The sequence below is a fragment of the Eptatretus burgeri genome, chromosome 12 (genome assembly GCF_056783735.1).
Source record: "Eptatretus burgeri isolate ZD-2024b chromosome 12, Ebu_testis_v1, whole genome shotgun sequence".
Lineage (NCBI taxonomy): Eukaryota > Metazoa > Chordata > Myxini > Myxiniformes > Myxinidae > Eptatretus > Eptatretus burgeri.
Genome location: NC_140972.1, coordinates 20,299,872 through 20,320,022, shown reverse-complemented (window position 1 = coordinate 20,320,022; position 20,151 = coordinate 20,299,872). Strand labels below are relative to the sequence as shown.

Below are 20,151 nucleotides of genomic sequence, written 5' to 3'. Positions count from 1 at the left end.
TGGCAGAATCTGGTGAAGAGAAGTCCACTCTCGCACAGGTGATGGAATTTCGCGTGACAGATGAGAGTTTACCCAAATTTAACATCAATGGTACCATGAAGAAAGTGCAAAAATCAAAGTTAGTTGAGAAATGAAACATGCAGCCTGTCGAACCTTTTCCAGATCAGTACATTGCCCTAGTCGATATGGGTTTCCTGTGGAGATTCGCGACCCCAACTGCAGAAGATCGTGAGAAAGCTGATGGGTCTGCCCTCACGTGGGGAGATTATGCTGAAAAGCTTTTTTTACGTTATTCGCAGAAGACATCCAAATGCAAGCCAGATTGTTTTTGTAAATGATGCCGATGGTGTGGAAAACTCCATCAAAGACAGTGAGCATGAGCGTCGTAAATCCACGACAGCATATTGAGATGGGTCCAGAAAGGTGTACATGAAAACATCAGATAGGTTTCCTGCCACAAAGAACTTCCAGGTGCTGTTCAGCAATCAGGGAAACAAACAAAGGCTGCAAAAGTTTCTAAAGGATGAGTTCATCAAGCTTGTAAAGAATCATAGAGAAATTGACTTTGTGTACTCCATCAGGCAAAATTGTTGGAACATCTCCGGAGAAAGGATGGAATAATTTAAATGTAGTCACATTGAGGCGGACACAATGCTGTTCTTCATCTACTCGCAAATCTGAAAAGAAGGAAAAATGGAGACAGTCGTGATTGATGCCGAGGACACAGATGTAGTGATTCTTTCTGCATATGTTGCACATCAACTGGAGGGCACCCTTGTTATCAAACGGAAAGACAAAATCATCAGCTGCAGAGACCTTTGCTCTGATGATGTAGCTGAAATATTAATCCCATTACACATCCATAGTGGATCTGATACAACATCTGGCTTCCATGGACATGGGAAAAAAACAGTTTATGAAAAAGGAACAGGAACTCAGGAGGCACGCAATCTTTTGAAAGATGTTGGCAAAACACTTCCAGTGACACAAGAGGTGCTTCAGCAAATGGCCATATTCACTGTTAGACACATCTATAATGAGACAATCAGTAAAACGTGAAATGAATCCAGAGCACGGAAGTGGGGTCAGATGGAAAACAAGTCCACGTCCGCATCCCACCAGATCCAGATTCTCACAATCTGCATGCGACCCGAGTTAACTACCAAGTTTACATTCAACTCAACAATGACAAGCCGGTTGCACCCCCAAATCCCACCAACCATGGATGGACAATGAAAGACGGTAGATGTGTGTCAGTGAGGTCCCCATGATGCACTCCCAAGAAGTATACATGACTTGGTTGAACAAGAACAGACATTGTTGCACGATGATGAGGCTGAAAGTAATAATGAAGCTTGTGACTCTGGAGCCAGTGACTCAGATAGTGACTGAAGGATTACATGTATGTGTTTCAATGGAGATTTCATTTAATTTCATTTACAACTGTAAAAACATTGCCACAGTCAAAATATAAGAGATGTCAATATTATTTTATTATGACTGTCTTCGATAAAAGACAGTTTGGACAGTACATCAAACTTTGGTCAATGCAAATTTCAAGAATACTTACCGGGAAAGTGTCAATTGCCGGGAATTCAGATAATTCATGTTTTATTTCATTTTTCCATTGAAACACTGTTGCTCTCCAGACAAAATGAAGGAATGTTGATATTCTTTCATCATATTACTGTTCAAGATAAAGTACAGGAGGGATATACAAAAGAATGGTATAACCTTCCTGAACAGTGTAAAAGTTGATAAATTGATATTATGTACACATCATGTTCTGAAAATAAAGACAATGATTGCGTCCTTCTCTTCTTGTCTCAATTTGTTGTGCAATCCCACATATAAACAAACATTTACTTGCATGAAAAGATTCACTGCCAATAATATTATGAGAAGAAAATTGATTTTTTACTATTTTCCAGATGTGACTCGACGACAATCTTGGATTTGGCCCCCGAAAAGTTATATTTCATATTTTGTGACTTAACCCTGAAATATAACAATCTGTAATGGTAATATATGACATCCTTGACCTTCAAAACATATATTTTGACCCAAAAATCAGAAAAATCGGACATGCAGAACCAAAGATATGCAATTTTTGATATACTGGAAGTAGCATGGCGGCCATTTTGAATTTTCGCATCTGGCCGAGTTAGCCCACATTTTCATGAGGTTCACACCAGCTCATTTTAATCAGCACCCTCAAATTGACTAAAATCAACCTTCAAACCTTGGTCCTGGAAAAACGGTCACGGGACCCTATTGTGGGACCTCTACGACAACCTGTCTACAAAATTTCATCTGGATTCATCCACAACCTTTGGCGATATCCTGCACACAAACAAGCAAACAGACAAATAAGATGTTGTGCAGAGCACTAAGCTTGCAAGATCAATAAAACAAATTCGATTTAAAAAGTAATTGGTGGTTGAATTCAATGACCAAATCTGCAACTCCTATTCAAATTTCAAGTCAATTGGATGAAAATTGACATTTTGAGAAATCTGGCCTATGTTGACGTTTTGGCCGATGTGGACCTCATGGTCCATGTTGACCTCAAAAATAAATGGCTGGTTAAATTCCATGACCTGAAAAAAAATCCTTTTCAAATTTCAAGTCAATCGGATGAAAATTGAGGATTTTAGAAATACTGCCTTAATTGTTCACATTGGGTTGATGTTGACCTTTTGGTCTTTGTTGACCTCAAATATAATTCACTGGTTGAATACAGTCATTGTAGTGTTCCAAAGCTCCATTGTTTTCTCGATCAGTTTGGTTATTTGGGATTGATCTTGTATACCTTTGCATTTTAGACTCCATGAATGTGGAACACTATCAAAAGCTTTTTTAAATAGTCTACCAGGCTATGGACAGTTTGAGTATATTCTTGTTAATTACAGTGTTCGAGTATGGCCTTGTTTATTAGTAAGCGGTCTATTGTTCCGTAGCATCCTCTCATACTTCCTTTCTGTTCTGCATCTTGGCCTTGTGGTTGTGTTAGGTTGTGGTACATAATTGCTGTGATGATTCCCGTGAGAAGTTGATATGTTGCTGGTAGACATATTATTGTTCTCTACTTGTGAGGTAGTTGGGTTTCTTAAGATTTTGGGATGAGGAAGGTTTACCTTTCTGTGAGCCACTCATCCATTACCTTTTCCGCATGGATAAGTATGTTGAATGCGCCGAGCATTGTGGTTGTGTATAACAATCTAATTCTTTTCACCAAAAGTTTGGAATTCCATCTGAGCCAGGGCTTTTAAAGTTTGGCATTTTTACAAGTTGTTTTAAAAAATTTTCTTCATCAAATATCACTGGGGGCATTTCAATGAGACGTCGTTTTTCTTTTCCACATTTCAGATCCAATCCACCTCCTTGTTGTGTTCTCTTTGGTTTTCATAAATTCCTTTCCAGAAGTTTTCAAGTCTCTCCTTGCTGGGGGAGAATTGATACATTTGATTGCGTTTCCCGTGGTATAATCTTTTCGGGTTATTTTCAAACATGTAGTTTTGTTTTCTCCCGTAGTTGGCCTCGTCAGTTTTTTTAATCTTCCTTGCTGTCATTTCTATTTTGAGTTTGTTTTCAGCACCCATTTTCTCTCGGCCTTTGTCCTCAATTTGATATATTTCTTTATTTTTTTTTGATTCTCTACTTTAGCTTTGGGCTTCCTTTTCCTCTCCCAAATTGTTGTGTTGTCCCCTTTCCTTTCTATGTTGCTCTTTCTGTCATAAGTCTCCAGTTCCATGGTGCTGCTTCATCTTTGTCTGTAGGGCCTGGTTTGTGTGTGTGTGTGTGTGTGTGTGTGTGTGTGTGTGTGTGTGTGTGTGTGTGTGTGTGTGTGTGTTAACTATTGTATTTAATATTTCACTGGTCAAATTCATACATGGAAACAATAAACATGTACTATTTGCATTGTGACCATCCCTACCTTGTTTACATTATTTTTGGAATGCTATCCTGATATTCTTTTGCATTTTTTTTCAAAAAAGATTGCACTTGATAAAGCCATGAAATGTCATTCACAAAGAAATAATTAATCATTCATAAATATGGAAAAAGATTAGCTTTTTACGACGCTTCCTCCCCAAACAACGTGCATAAAATCTTCAAGTTCTTCACAAGCACAATACAACTTGAGATAGCATGAATACTATACAGGGTTCTGCCAGAATAATAAAGCCACCTGATCCATGGTTGGTCAACCACAGGAAGAAGTTCAGTCAAAAACTTTTGGGCCTCACCATCAGTCGCGACCTCTCCTTGGCTGACCATAGAGCAAAGTTGGTGCCTAAAGCCAGCCAAATAAAGCCCTGTAGGCTGGCATCCCAGCATCACATATATCTCTCCCTGGAATCTAAAGCTCTCAACATTATTGGCAATTTCGCCAGAGACCCAATCATAATGTTTGTTGCTAGCAAATCACAAGCAGGTTGGTGGCCTCTCTGCTTTTTTAAAAATCACCTCTCCTTCAATATAGCACTCTCTGTCGTCTCAGCCCTCTTACTTCCCCTTATCATCAAGAATACATGCATTCTTCCAATAAACCCCCAAAATCCAGGCTTTCCAAACACTTCCGCTACTTTGATATTTCCTACCATTTGTGGAACCGTTGTCCTGTAATAATTCAATCGCACTTTTCCCACTTGGGCTTCAAAATCAGGTGATTTACCACCATCTCATGTATAATTGATAATTGATATGGCCATTCACCACACTGAACCCAACCCTTTCTCTTGCAGATTATGATATTTCTGGGCTGGCAGGAAGGCCTCAAGGTATGCACACTCGCCTCTAAAATGCCGAGCCTGGATTGGAATCCCGACCAAGCTATAAACTGTCATCTATGTTTCACAGGCAGGATGATGCATCAATGGGTGTGCCATCTCTTGGATGGACGTAAAACTGGGCACCCCATCTGCCAGCATTAGTTGGGGGACGTTAAAGATCCCACGTTGTCCTTCGTGAAGAGGAGGCGAGCTATCACCAGCACCATGAACAAATTACAAATTCCTGCCCTGACCGACAGAGGGAATAGCATCAGCGGCACAGCCACACACTCAGCCAATGATGTCACCCTGCAGCTGTATGTGGCAAAGGAAAGAAGAAGAAGAAGAAGAAGAAGAAGAAGAAGAAGAAGACTTTATTTCCCTCCCCTCTCTTTCTTTCTCTTCCTTCTTTTCCTGTTCATTCATTCCCTTGCATGTGTTGTCCAACCATCACCTCACTGCCCCACTACCAGTCCGTTGCCTTTTTACTATCCGGCACATTGCTCTGTCTGTCTGTCGGTCTGTGTGTGTGTCATGAGCCAATATCTTGTGTTGAAGGGAAATGATCTCCAGCACTGTGTAGTTGATTGTGATCAAAATGAATGGCCTATAAGCAAAAACAATTTTCCTGGTATCAGATTGTTTTTAGTATTATGCTCCACATCTAGAGTCTTCCTTGCACATACATAATAACTCTTGATGCTCACATATGCAAATTTCAGCCAGATGGATTCATTTATGGAAGTCAAAAAATCATTAAGCCATGACATACAAGGAACCTAAAACACAAGGAGAGGACATTTGACCTTTCTTGGGTGAAGTGCACTTACCAACTCAATTTAGTCCATTCTCTTACTTCTGGCAGTGACAGGGTGTGTTGCCAGTTTGAAAGTTCACTCATCGAGGTTGACTCCTATTCCATTCCCTTTTTACAGGAGGTCATTCTGGATGACTATGGTTCTTACCCCTCTCCCGTACGTTCCACTTAATAACAAAAATCTTAAATGTGATAATAAAATAGAATTTACTAAACGTAACTTAGCTTAACTACACGAAGTTATCATCTTAAACATCATACATAAATTACCTAATTTACTGCACATATCCCTTTTTTGTAATGGCAGATGGAGAACTCAGCAGAATTAGTTTTCCCTGCTTTAAACTTTATTGTTAAGATACATAATGTTGATTGTCATTGCCGAGCGATTGCTTATGAGGCAATAGATGCTGATCCGTTTTTTGCTTTTCGTTTGATTAATTATTTTTGATCAATGACTTTTCACAAGTTCCTGAATAAAGATTCATGAAAAGCCGATAATTGCACATTTAAAATATTTGTTATACATTTTGTGGAAAAAATAACCCCTTTCTCTTTACTCCATGGTCATCCAATGACCACAATGAAACATTCAATTGTCATACCTGGGTTGAGTGCATCTTGTGAACAATTTGATTTCTAAAAGCGAGACCGACAAAATGCAATGATATAGATCATAGATGGCTTCATCAAAGCGTACTTGGAGCTGTTGAGATGTAAAGAATTGTAAACCATAACTTTTATCTGATGGCAATGCCCAAAGCTTTTATCACTGAAAATCGTTTTGTAGACATTTTTTGAAAAACAAAGTCCTCATTAATGAGTGCTCTGGATGTGAGCATGATTATATGTAACAAAAAGTAAAACTCATGAGATGCTACATGTTGATACCAAATAGAATTGAACGTTCGGTGAAAGTGTTTCTTTCGGTATATTTATATTTGGCTTTTCTCAAACATTCGTGGATTTCCTGATTATTCGTTGAATGAGAGTCTCAGCTGGAATAGAAGTGAATGGCAGGTCAGCATTTTGCCCCAACGCCACCACCAGCTGTGTGATTAAAAGCATTGCGATAATGAAATGGTAATTACATAAACAAATTATAACTAATTGGGCCAACTTGCAGTTATCATGTATGCAGGTCAAAGGCTGAATTTGCTCCAAACTAACACAAAGCCATTTTATTTTCTTTCAAAAGAAACTTTTATATCATAACCTGCACCAAGCACTATCAAATATTACTCATTTACTAAAAGAACATAAATATTGAATGAAATGTTCCAAAGTTTGAAATGTAAACGCAAATGGCATCATATCACCGAGATGTAGCACATGGAGTCCTCAGAGGTCCCTTGACATGTTTATCATACACTGTACAGTGTAGGTTGCCCGCTGCAGGCATTGGCACCATTTTTAACATGATGATATTGCTAGGTCAGGCTGTAAATTTAATAAGCTGAGCCCACAAACCATACTTTGGTCATAAACCATTCACTTTGAAGACTATTTTGGGACACCATGGATGCCTTTTACTGGTGTGGACTATATGTACTAATTGAGCAGCGTATGCAAAGCACTGATCAGACCACATGAACAATAGTGCATTGACAAGATCATTATAAGTGCCACAGTTCAGATCAATCAATATGAATTTCCAGAAGGAGTAGTCATGCGCTTTCCAATGATGATCCTGCAAGATAAACATGGTGATGGCACAAGACCGACATTTAAAAAACATTGTTTTCAGATGCAGGAAAAATTAATGTTTTATATATATATATATATATATATATATATATATATATATATATATATATATATATATATAGTTACGTTTGAGGGGGGGGTATGCATTCAAAGGGTAATTAGGATGTTTAATTAGGTATGCCATGCTGTTCGAGTTTACCAGGATCTCGATGTAATAAGTAGCAATTCAGTGGTGATAAGTTGTCTAGTAAATGTTCATTTCTTCAAGGGGGAAATGATAATTGTCACGTAATTAGATAGGGACACGGGATAGGGTAAGTGTGTCTGCGTAAACCCCTTTTAGTAGTCCCTGGAGGCTGGCCGTGACGTCACAGGACAGGGCTGCGGATGGCTCTGCCCCGTGATCACGATTGGTGGAAGGCGACGGCGGTGGGCCAATAAAACGGCTCGATTGGAAGTGACGAGGACGGGAGGATAAAAGGGTTCTGTTCGGGGTCGAAAAGGAAGAGGAAGAAGATCGGGACAAAAAGATAGTGTTTTTTTGGTGTGGAGGCTGTTGCGCGGAGAGCGTACTTGTTGTTGTGCTGATTCGATCGTGTTCTTCATCGTGTCTTGGAGCCTTGCTGAGCCTCGTGCCTCACCTTGGTCGGCTCTGGGGTTCTGCTGACTCGGAGTACGGGGTCGAACGGCGGGCGGACCTGCCTCCCTCTCCTGCTCGTAATTTGGTGCCAGAACTGGTTCCCTGGCGGCTGTGAGCGGACTTGGGCCAAGACCAGGAGGTCGACAGCACCACGGTTTCTCCTCCCCCCCTGACAAGAGCAAGGCCAGCTCGTCCGACGCCAATCCAGGGACAGTTGCGTCCACACCATGGTCCAGCCTGACCACCAGAAATAGCTACGTTTTGTGTGTGTGTGTGTGTATGTGTGTGTACTTGGCGCCTTAGAGGGTTTGAGATCTGTATATTCATTGGAATTGTCTGTGTTTTCCCCACGCCCGATCCCACACCATCCCGTCGAATCGCCCCGGATCCCTCTTCTTGCGGAGTCTTGTTATTTCTGGTTAATAATAAAAACAAATAAACATCATCAACTCAGTGAAAAGCGACTCGTGCCACCTTCCTCGTCCCATTTGCGGTAGAGCGATTAGCACCGCCATGTTTGGGTTATAAATAAATAAACCGCCTCCATCGTTTCGGCTCATTCTCCGTTGGCGGGACTGTTCAAGTCCCGTGGACGTCACAATATATATATATATATATATATATATATATATATATATATATATATATATATATGTATATATATATGTAGTGTTGAGACAAAGTGTACCCCCACCCCCATTCCAAATTTTCACCTTTTGTTGCCTTATAGCCTGGAATTAAATTGCATTAAATCAGACCTTTTCCACCTGTATTTACACATCAGAACCCACAACTTCCAAATGAAAAACCAATTATACAAATTTCAGAAAAGTAATTAAAAATATAAAACAAGAATATATTGGTTGGATCAGTGTCCACCCCTTTGTAATAGCAATTGTAAATTAGCTCAGGTGTAATCAATCACCTTCAAAATCACACAGTAAGTTAATTGGCCTCCATCTGTGTTAAGTTGTAGTGATTCTGATTATTTCCGAATAACATCAGCTGTTCCTGAAGGTTTCCTGTGCTGGGTAATGCATTTCACAGCAAAGACTCAACCATGAACACTAAGGAGCTTTCAAAAGACTTCTGGGATAAAGTTGTGGAAAGGCACAGATCAGGGGATGGATATAAAAATATTTCAAAGGCCTTGAATATCCCTTGGAGCACAGTCAAGATGATCATGAAGAAGTGGAAGGCCACCAAGACCCTGCCTAGATCAGGCTTCCCCTCCAAACTGGATGACCAAGCAAGGAGAAGATTGATCAGAGAGGCCACCAAGAAGCCAATGGCAACTTTAAAAGAGCTACAGGACTTTATGGCAAAGACTGGTCACTGTGTGCACATGACAACAATATCCCAAGCACTCCACAAGTCTGGCCTGTATGGTAGGGTGAAAGAAGGAAGCCATTACTCAAAAAAGCTCTCCTTGTGTCCCATTTGAGGTATGCAAAAAAAACACTCCAGACATTCTGAAGCCGTGTAGCAAAAAGTTTTGTGGCCTGACAAAACCGAGATGGAACTTTTTGGCACAAACCAAACACAGCAGATCTCCCAAAGAACACCCTCCCCACTGTGAAGCTTGGTGGTGGCAGCATCATGTTATGGGGATGTTTCTCATCAGCAAGGACTGGGGCACTTGTCAGGAGAGAAGGAAAATGGATGGAGCAAAATACAGAAAAATCCTGGAGGAATACCTATTGCCCTCTACAAGAAAGGTGAAATTGGGACGGAAGTTCACCTTGTAGCATGACAACGACCTAAAGCACACAGCCAAAGCTATCCTGGCATGGCGAAGGAACAAAGTGATAAATGTCCTTGAGTGGCCCAGTCAGTGCCCTGACCTAAATTCAATCAAAATTCTGTGGCATGACTTGAAGATTGCTGTCTATCAATGCTCTCCACACAACTTGACTGGGCTTGAACAGTTTTGTGCAGAAGAATGGGAAAATATTGCCCAATTAAGGTGTGCAAAGTTGGAAGAGACGTATCTCAACAGACTATCAGCTGGAATTGCTGTTAAAGGTGCTTCCACGAAATATTAACTCAAGGGGGTGGACACTAATCCAACCAAGACATTCTAGTTTTGTGTTTTTAATAAATTTTATGAAATTTGTAGAATTTGTTTTTCACTTGGAAGTTGTGGGTTACGATATGTAAATAAAGGTGGAAAAAGTCTGATTTAATGTAATTTAATTCTAGGCTGTAAGGCAACAAAAGGTCAAAATTTTGAAAGGCGGTGTAGACTTTCTATAGGCACTGTATGTATGTATGTAATATATATATATATATATATATATATATATATATATATATATATATATATATATATATATATATATATATATATATATATATATATATATATATATATACTTGTGATACCCATGCACATGCACAGGATAGCAGTACAACATAGCTGTTAGCAGACGACAGACCGTACACGGGGAATGACAAAAATACGCATTGTGCAAAATGCAAGTGGTACTATGGAACGCCAAGACTTCCCAAACATTGTCGGCATGTCCGCTAAGTGCCACAGCAATTTCATAGGGATCGTGTGACGGCGAGTCGAGTTTTTAGTGTGCAAGCTTGGTATTATAATCGAGATCTATCAACCTATTATAATCGAGATCTATCCATGTCATATATATATATATATATATATATATATATATATATATATATATATATATATATATATATATATATATATATATATATATATATATGACATGGATAGCTGTCCATTCATTCGTTATCTGTTCCACTGATTGGCTGTGTGAGGCAAGGTGCAATGTGTTTGGCTCCTGATAAGAATGAATAATGTATCATGTAGGCTTATTAAAAACGGATATTCGAAATCTGATTTCAGATTTGATAATTGAAACTCATCGCTCAAATAATTATGTCGAAATCGAGGGTGAAATCGGATAAAAATTGCGAAAAAGCGATTTCTTTCCCACCCGATACAATTAAATAATATGCTCGCAGGAGGTGTGATAAAATGGCTGCAAAATGAATTTAAATTTTTTAAAAGGTAATTATTGCACATCTGATTTTATTTTACAACATCCAGGGACAAATCAGGTCAGGTATGGGAGCATGTGACAGACCAGCGCATCGCTGTGTTCACTTTCCAGTACACACCACAAACGAACTCCAGTAACAACTGGAAATAAGTCGGAGATGGTATCACCACATCTCACAGCACTCTCAGTACCAGAGTAGAGTTCAGACATCAGATGAATCCGTTTTGGTGGCACCCCACGAAGACCAAGAACCCTCCCGAGAGCATCTCGATTCACTGAATCGAACGTTTTGCAGAGATCAACATAAGCTGTAAGCAGCCCCTGCTGAAACTCTCGTCTGCATTCGGTGAGGACCCGAAGTGCAAAGATACGGTCAATTGTTGACCTCTTTGGTGTAAAGCCTGACTGCTCTGGGCGCAGGTTCTCAAGCAGATGGTGGTGAACGCTATCAAGAATTATCTCAGCAAAGACCTTGCCTGGCATTGAGAGCAGCGTCACCCCTCAGTAGTTGTTGCAGTCCTGGCGATGACCCTTCCCTTTCCGGAGAGGGACAAGAAGGCCCCTCTTTCAGTCAGTTGGGATGATGTCTGTGTTCCAAGCAGAGTAAAGAACTGCAGCCAATGACATGAGTGCAGCATTTCCATCAGCCTTGAGAAGGGTCAGCATTAATGCCACGGGTTCAGGAACTCCACTCAGCCTGTTCGCAGACTCCAGCCACCGTAAAACCCTTCATTCCACAAAATACAAAAACGCAAAAAAATCTGAAAACCCACTCCGTGGGAGTACCTCCTGTGCAGCTTCCCTTCGCAGGGCAGCTCACCAGATGACGGGATTGGGGCAAAGCCTTCGGGACCCCCAATCTTTGATGATAGGAGGGAAACCACGGGGAAACATTCCCGGGTCAGATTGCTGGAGAGTGTGTCGGAGTGGTGCTGAGGTGTCGTCCACCAGACGGCGGGCTCCTTGGGTTAACCTGAGGCGGTCCCTTCGGGTGGGTGCCTGGAATGTCCTATCCCTAAGAGAGGATGATCACCTGTCTCTGTTGTCATCTGAGTTCAAGCGTTTGGACATCGGTATTGCAGCTCTCTCTGAGGTTCGGAGACCGGATTGTGCCGAGATAATGGTGGGTGGTTACACCTGGTGATCTCACCGTGAAGGCTGCATTCTACACCACGCTCAAGTCTGTGGTTGATCACTGCCCCAGACAAGATACACTTCTCGTCTTGGGGGATTTCATGCCTGGTGTTGGCTTAATGGTTAGGGTAGTGGGCTTGGGATCCTAGTGTCCTGAGTTCAAATCCCGCTCAGCTGTTGAATTAACACCAGGTGGGGTTGACTCTGCCTGTCATCCTTCCGAGGTCGGCAAAATGAGTGCCAGCATGCTGGTATACTGTGTCGGAGTGGCGACCTGTCCAGGATTGTGCCCAATAGCCAAGGAGACTGCTTCGGCGGCACCAACGCTCTGCACAGAGTATGGTCCTAATGGATGGATGGTTACACCTACTATTGGTCTGGTCGCTCTGATGGTTACCATACCCAAGGAGTTGCTCTAGCTGTGTCCAATTTGCTGACCCCAATGATAATTGAGGTAACACCAGTCAACGAGTGTATTATGAGATGAAGGATTCGTCACTCCTTCGGTGTCATTTCCCTGGTCTCTGTCTATGCTCCGACTGAGGTGAGTGATCTCACCGTGAAGGTTGCATTCTACACCACGCTCAAGTCTGTGGTTGATCACTGCCCCAGACAAGATACACTTCTCGTCTTGGGGGATTTCAATGCATCGACTGGAACTGATAGGGATGGTTATGAGACATGTGTTGGTCCCCATGGGTCAGGAACTATGAACTAGAATAGCATTAAGTTCCTTGACTTTGCAAGAAGTCATGGACTTAGGGTGGCTGGTTCATGGTTTCAGCGCCCACAAGCTCATCACTGAACTTTGTATTCCAACGCTGGTGGTGTGGCAAAGGAGATTGACCATGTCCTCGTTCACGGTCGCTGGAGGATGATCCGGAACTGCAGGGTCTACCGGAGTGCTCAGTTCCTCAATACTGACCACCGGCTTGTTGTAGCAGTTCCAAAGCTGCACCTTAAATCCGGGAGAATGGTACCATCCCAGCCGAGGGTGGATGTTGGCAAACTCAAGGATGAGAGGGCAGCTGAGGAGTTTGCGAACAGGCTGAGAGGACATTTGGGGGGTCTGGGTGCTTTGAGGGGTCCTGAAGAGTTGTGGAGTGCTTTCAAGACCACCGTTCTTGATGTTGTCGGTGGATGTCTTGGAACTCACCGCAGGGCAAAGAAGAATTTTGTCTCTCAAGGGACACTGGATATCATTGACCAGAGTCGCAGGGCCAGGCTGAATGGCAGAGCTGAGCTGTTCAGGGAGCTGAGGCGTAAAACTGTACGTGCACTAAGGGTGGACAAGGAGGCCTATGTGTGAGGAATCTGTGAGGGGGTAGAGCATCACCTGTGGTCAAGTGATTCTCGTCCCGCTTCCAGGGAAATTCGCTCATTGCGTTCATCCAAGCCCATCCCTCAGAGCAATGCAGTTAGAGCAGAGAGTGGTAGGCTCTTGACAGAGGAGTCTGAAGTGAAGGCCCGCTGGGCCGGTTACTTTGAGCGGTTGTACCAGGCTGATCCACCAGCTGTCGAGTTGGACGTCAAGGGTGTTACAATCCCTGTTGCTGACCCTCCAATCAACTGTGGTCCACCTTTGCTTGTGGAAACACGGGCTGCGGTGAACCGGTTGAAACAGGGTCAAGCTCCAGGGATCTGTGGCATCCATGCTGAACTTCTCAAGGCTGGTGGAAATGCTGCACTCGTGTCGTTGCATGCAGTTTTGTGTTCTGCCTGGAACACTGGCATCATCCCAACTGATTGGAAGAGGGGCCTTGTTGTCCCTCTCTGGAAAGGGAAGGGTGCTTGCCAAGACTGCAACAACTACCGAGGGGTGACGCTGCTCTCAGTGCCTGGCAAGGTCTTTGCTTGGATAATTCTTGATAGGGTTCGCCGCCATCTGCTTGAGCACCAGCGTCCAGAGCAGTCAGGCTTTACACCAAAGGTCAATGATTGACTGTATCCTTGCTCTTCGGGTCCTCACCGAACGCAGATGAGAGTTTCAGCAGGGGCTGCTTGCAGCCTATGTTGATCTCTGTAAAGCGTTCGATTCAGTGAATCGGGTTGCACTCTGGAGGATTCTTGGTCTTCGTGGGGTGCCACCAAAACTGATCGATCTGATGTCTGAACTCTACTCTGGTACTGAGAGTGCTGTGAAATGTGGTAATACCATCTCTGACTTCTTTCCAGTTGTTACTGGAGTTCGTCAGGGGTGTGTACTGGCCCCCACACTTTTCAGCACTTGTATGGACTGGATTCTAGGGAGGATGTCGAAGAGATCAAGCTGCGGTGCATCGTTTGGGAATGCCAAGATCTCGGACCTTGATTTCGCAGCTGATGCAGTCATCTTTGCGGAGACTTTAGATATCCTTTTGGGGGCCCTTGAGGTGCTGAATGAGGAGTCAGAGCCACTGGGATTACGCGTTTCTTGGGTCAAAACTAAGATGCAGGCTTTGAATGACATCTTGGATGCTGCTGTCCTGTCTGTGTCTGTTTGTGGTGAGGATGTTGAGGTCGTGGAGAGATTCACGTTCCTTGGCAGTGATATTCATGTCTCTGCTGGCTGTGAGTCAGAGGTCAATGGATGTCTGGGTCAGGCCTGGGGAGTCATGGATTCACTGGATCATAGGGTGTGGCGCTGCCGGTACCTGTGCGGGAGGATGAAAGTCCGAGTCTTCAGGTCCTTGGTACTTCCAGTCTTGCTCTATGGATGCGAGACTTGGACTCTGACCAAGGATCTGAGACGGAGACTTCATTCCTTTGGTACCAGGTCTCTTCGGAGAATCCTTGGCTATCACTGGTCAGATTTTGTGTCCAACGAGCGGTTGCTGAGAGAGACTCGGATGAGATTTTTTACCTGCATATTCCGTGAGCGTCAGCTGTGGCTGTATGGGCATGTGGCCCGTTTTCCTGACGCTGATCCTGCTCACCAGATTCTCTCAGTGAGGGAGTCTCGTTAGTGGAGGAGGCCAATGGGCCGACCACGTGCCTCGTGGTTGCAGCAGGTTGACCGGCATCTCAAGGAGATGGGGATGGGCCTGCATCTGCCTGGAGGATGGCCAGACGGAGGCCCCTGGAGTACCAGTGGAAAGTGGACGCAGCGACCCGCTGTCCTGGCACATGCTCCCATACTTGACCTTACCTGAGCCTCGGTTTGAATCTCAACCCAGCAATAAAATGTCATCTTGGTGTTTCAGAGGCAAGGTGAATCATCTATGTGTGTGTCGTTCCTGCACGTTAAACTTTGTGTCCTGTCTTCCGACATTAGTTCATGGACGTTAAGGTCCACACGGTGTCCTTCATGAAGAGTGAGTGAGTTATCACCGGCACTGGGGCCAAATTGGGAAGGCAATGGCAAACCACCCAGTCTGAGTGGGGGAGGGAGGGGAGAAGGGAGGGTAGTGATTAGGAAGTGGGGGAGAGGGAGAGAGAGAGAGAGAGAGAGAGAGAGAGAGAGAGAGAGAGAGAGAGAGAGAGAGAGAGAGAGAGAGAGAGAGAGAGAGAGAGAGAGAGAGAGAGAGAGAGAGAGAGAGAGAGAGAGACAGAGAGAGACAGAGAGAGACAGAGAGAGACAGAGAGAGACAGAGAGAGACAGAGAGAGACAGACAGACAGACAGACAGACAGACAGACACAGAGACAGAGACAGAGACAGAGACAGAGACAGAGACAGAGACAGAGACAGAGACAGAGACAGAGACAGAGACAGAGAGAGAGAGAGAGAGAGAGAGAGAGAGAGAGAGAGAGAGAGAGAGAGAGAGAGAGAGAGAGAGAGAGAGAGAGAGAGATGGACAGAGAGGGGGGGGAGTGGAGATAGGGGGGGTTTCCTTTTGTATCCATCCTGTCCAGCCCATTCCTCCCTACCCCATTGCGTGTCCAATTCTCCCTCTATTTTGTCCTTCAACTCCACTGTCGGGGTCCCCCTCACCTCCTCACCCCCACCCCCCCAACTTTGCTATTGTTCCTTTTGTCCTGTTGCATCCTGATCCGTTTAGTGTTCTATCTCTTGCACAAGCCTTGACTCTGTACACAAAACGTCATAGGTTGGCAACCATTGCACAGGCTTCATGGGCCAAATGGTCTCTTTCTGTCTTGAAGTTCCTTGGAAGGGAAGTCATCTATTATCTATTATATTTTATGATCCGTGGTGTCTGCGTGCATTTGTCTGTGTGTCTATCTCCTGTTTACGGTGCCCGCTTCTCGTGCTGCATTGAAAAGCTCAACATTCACTTTTGAAATTCTTGGAAAACAGGCATGAGTAATGTTGATGCCAAATTTTATTTCGCAGCCAGGATATTTTTCCCTCTCTTCAGACAATTCCAACCTCCGCCGCCCTATGTTGCACGCACGCACGCATGCACACACACACACACACACACACACACACACACACACACACACACACACACACACACACACACACACACACACACACACACACACACACACACACACACACACACACACACACACACACACACACACACACACACACACACACACACACACACACTGTAGCTTACCCAAGGCCAAATGCTACGATGTGAGAGAGTAGAAAGGTTGGGATAAAGAAGAGAAGTAGCTGGTTGGAGATACTCCCATCTCCTGATTCTTCCACTGTAGAAATGTCATTACACTTGACTTTACGAGAATGACAAAGTAGTTTCCTGGGAATACAAAAAACAGATATTGTTTTCCATTTTCCTTATATGCCGTTTTTCACTTTGTTATACAATATTATTGTACCTTTCTTACAATAGCCTTGAATAAAGTACTCCATTATTGAGTTTGAGCTGGACAGGAAACTTACTTCATTTGAAATATTAACTGTAAAGTGTCAAAACACGTCTACCAAAACTTTGTTGAAACGCGTTTGCGGCAATTGCTGGTCATAGTTAACAGAAATAGTTGTATTCACATTATAGAACACAGAGCGATAGTTGGCAAGCAGTCAGTGTTTGGCAATTATTTATATATTTAGTGTTTTATAACCTTCCCGCTTAAACAACAGCAATATTTTCTAAACACTGTGAATGTCCTTCCAATGAATAATAGTTGGCAATTTCTCACCGAAAGAAAATACGCACATTCCTCCCATCAATGCTTTTTTAAGAGACTGCAATCATAAATTTCAGAAACACCCTCTCAACAAGAGCTGCCAAATAACATGGCACAAAAATAAATATTGCTACGCAATAAGGATGCAAGAATTTGGCATTTTACAGTGGTCCAAAGGCCCATGCTTGTTTGATGGCTTATGTCTGGTACAGTGTTTAACATTAACAACAAACAGCAAGCAGATGGGACCTTTGGTTTATCATTATTTCGGAAGGATGGCATACTATATGATGTAACTTCCTGGGAATGTCTCTCAGGATGGTGCAACGGTAACACACTTGTCAATCACCTGTCTTGTCTGGGTTTCCTTCTTTACCAGACTATAAAATGCTTGAAAGGTGCTTTGCACCCAGGGTGTACGTGCAGCTTTTATGCAAACAACTTCCTGATGGTACATGCCCAAAGCACCAGTTTATAAGTAGAATAAATTTTATCAGAAATCAAATTCACACTGGAAATCTAAAATGGGACCACTAAATGATTCTGCTGATTCTGCATTTCGCAGACCTGAGAAAAGATTGATGCCACATCATTTCATATTTTTGACACCAGTCCTCAAACCTTTTTGAATATTTCTATTTTCATTCAAGAAATAAATTTGAACCAAAAGACAGAGAAAAATTTTCTTCCTCATCATATATACTGTTATATCTGTGGGGTAGGGGGATGCTGAAATTAGACCTTAACCACAGTTTGTGTTTGAGTAGATTCTGAGGACATTTTGAGCATTTATTAAGTCTGTGTGATTTTGGTAAGGTATCCTCAGTAATGCCGCAGCAGATGGCGTTGTCCAATTTCGATTATAGTTGGAGGTAAGGCGTCTCATTCATTTCATTCCCCTGTCAAACTGGGTGAGGTAGAGCAAAGGTAGAGGGCAACGTTGATTCTTGGAGAAAAATCAATCGACCCGTCCGTCGTTTCTCGGAGCAATCGACCCGTTAGTCGTTTCTCGGAGCAATCGACCCATCCGTCGTTTCTCGGAGCAATCGACCCGTCCGTCGTTTCTCGGAGCAATCGACCCGTCCGTCGTTTCTCGGAGCAATCGACCCGTCCGTCGTTTCTCGGAGCAATCGACCCGTCCGTCGTTTCTCGGAGCAATCGACCCGTCCGTCGTTTCTCGGAGCAATCGACCCGTCCGTCGTTTCTCGGAGCAATCGACCCGTCCGTCGTTTCTCGGAGCAATCGACCCGTCCGTCGTTTCTCGGAGCAATCGACCCGTCCGTCGTTTCTCGGAGCAATCGACCCGTCCGTCGTTTCTCGGAGCAATCGACCCGTCCGTCGTTTCTCGGAGCAATCGACCCGTCCGTCGTTTCTCGGAGCAATCGACCCGTCCGTCGTTTCTCGGAGCAATCGACCCGTCCGTCGTTTCTCGGAGCAATCGACCCGTCCTTCGTTTCTCGGAGCAATCGACCCGTCCTTCGTTTCTCGGAGCAATCGACCCGTCCGTCGTTTCTCGGAGCAATCGACCCGTCCTTCGTTTCTCGGAGCAATCGACCCGTCCTTCGTTTCTCGGAGCAATCGACCCGTCCGTCGTTTCTCGGAGCAATCGACCCGTCCGTCGTTTCTCGGAGCAATCGACCCGTCCGTCGTTTCTCGGAGCAATCGACCCGTCCGTCGTTTCTCGGAGCAATCGACCCGTCCGTCGTTTCTCGGAGCAATCGACCCGTCCGTCGTTTCTCGGAGCAATCGACCCGCCCGTCGTTTCTCGGAGAAATCGACCCGCCCGTCGTTTCTCGGAGAAATCGACCCGTCCGTCGTTTCTCGGAGAAATCGACCCGTCCGTCGTTTCTCGGAGAAATCGACCCGTCCGTCGTTTCTCGGAGGAATCGACCCATCCGTCATTTCTCGGAGGAATCTGCTCACACCCACACATGCACCTCACGCTCGCTTGCAGAAGCACTGGGAAGGGCGAATTGTCTCGTCGGCGCTGGTCAGACACCTGCTTCTTGGTCGCTTCTCTCACCCTTTGCTTTTTAGGTCATCTCGTGGGTGTTGATGTCCTTCGATCCTTCCGTCCGTCCATTCACGGGAAGTTGAAGCGGGAGATCTGGTCATTAGTGATCCTGATAGAGGTCGATGAGACGTACACGATGGTATGACTTTCAAGGTCACCGAAGGTCAAGGTCACGAGGCCTTTGAAGTTGCGAAAATGACGATTTTCAAATTCTATCTCCTCCGCCATTTCTCAAGCGATCTTGAATTTGATTGTGGCATGTGAATCTATGGGACAATATCTAAATTTTGATCGGGCCGGATTTTCGATATTCGCTTTCGTTTTCATGTCACGTGACTTCAAATCTGGCAAAAAATGCGAAAATGACGATTTTCAAAATCTATCTCCTACATTTCTCAAGCAATCTTGAATTTGATTGTGGCATATGAATCGATGGGACAATATCTAAATTTGGTCAGGACAGATTTTCGAATTTCGCTTTCGTTTTCGCGTCACGTGTCTTCAAAGTTTGCAAAAACTGTCCTGCTTCAGGAGGCTATATATTTTCTCGCAGAGATGACCGTCACTCCCGCACAGGTGTATTTTTCCTCTCTCCTTTCGCTTTTCCTATCCTCACACTTTTCTCTTCAGAATGCTTTTTCCCCCTCCTTTCTCTCCTCGGACTTTTTCTCTCTTCAGACTTTTTCTCCTCAGACTTTTTCTCTCTTGAACGTACCCCTCACTCGTTTTTATATCCCCGGGCCGTCTCCGTGGGGTGCCGTCCGCCCCAAGCTCACCCCGCCCGACTGGAGCACGGTTACCATGACAACCCGTGCGCTCTCAAAAAAGGTGGACATTGGAGCTTGTGAAAGAATGTTGCTGAGGAAAAATGAGGGCGGGCTTCAGAGCTCGTGAAAGAAATGTGTGCGAACGTGTCTGTCGTAAAGAAAAAAGCTTCCCATAAGAGAGATCTATCGTTTACCCTTCTCAACGCATCACATTTAAGATCCCA

The 20,151-nt window shown here is 44.0% G+C and overlaps 1 protein-coding gene across 5 annotated transcripts in view; it reads right to left on the bottom strand.

Annotated features, from left to right (window-relative positions):
* Positions 1 to 1,428: 1,428 nt before the first annotated feature.
* Positions 1,429 to 20,151, bottom strand: part of LOC147015209 (BCL2/adenovirus E1B 19 kDa protein-interacting protein 3-like) — an 81,720-nt gene continuing 62,997 nt past the window's right edge. For 4 of the 5 annotated variants that reach the window (XM_085849769.1, XM_085849770.1, XM_085849766.1 and 1 more), the window contains exons 5-6: positions 16,612 to 16,755; positions 6,513 to 7,282 (exon numbers count right to left, since the gene is read on the bottom strand). In XM_085849769.1, the coding sequence (XP_085705895.1) occupies positions 7,234 to 7,282; positions 16,612 to 16,755 (193 nt within the window). In that variant the 3' untranslated portion in view covers positions 6,513 to 7,233. Of the gene's footprint in view, positions 2,344 to 6,512; positions 7,283 to 16,611; positions 16,756 to 20,151 lie in introns of those variants that run through there. The other variant, XM_085849767.1, reaches the window with a different exon arrangement.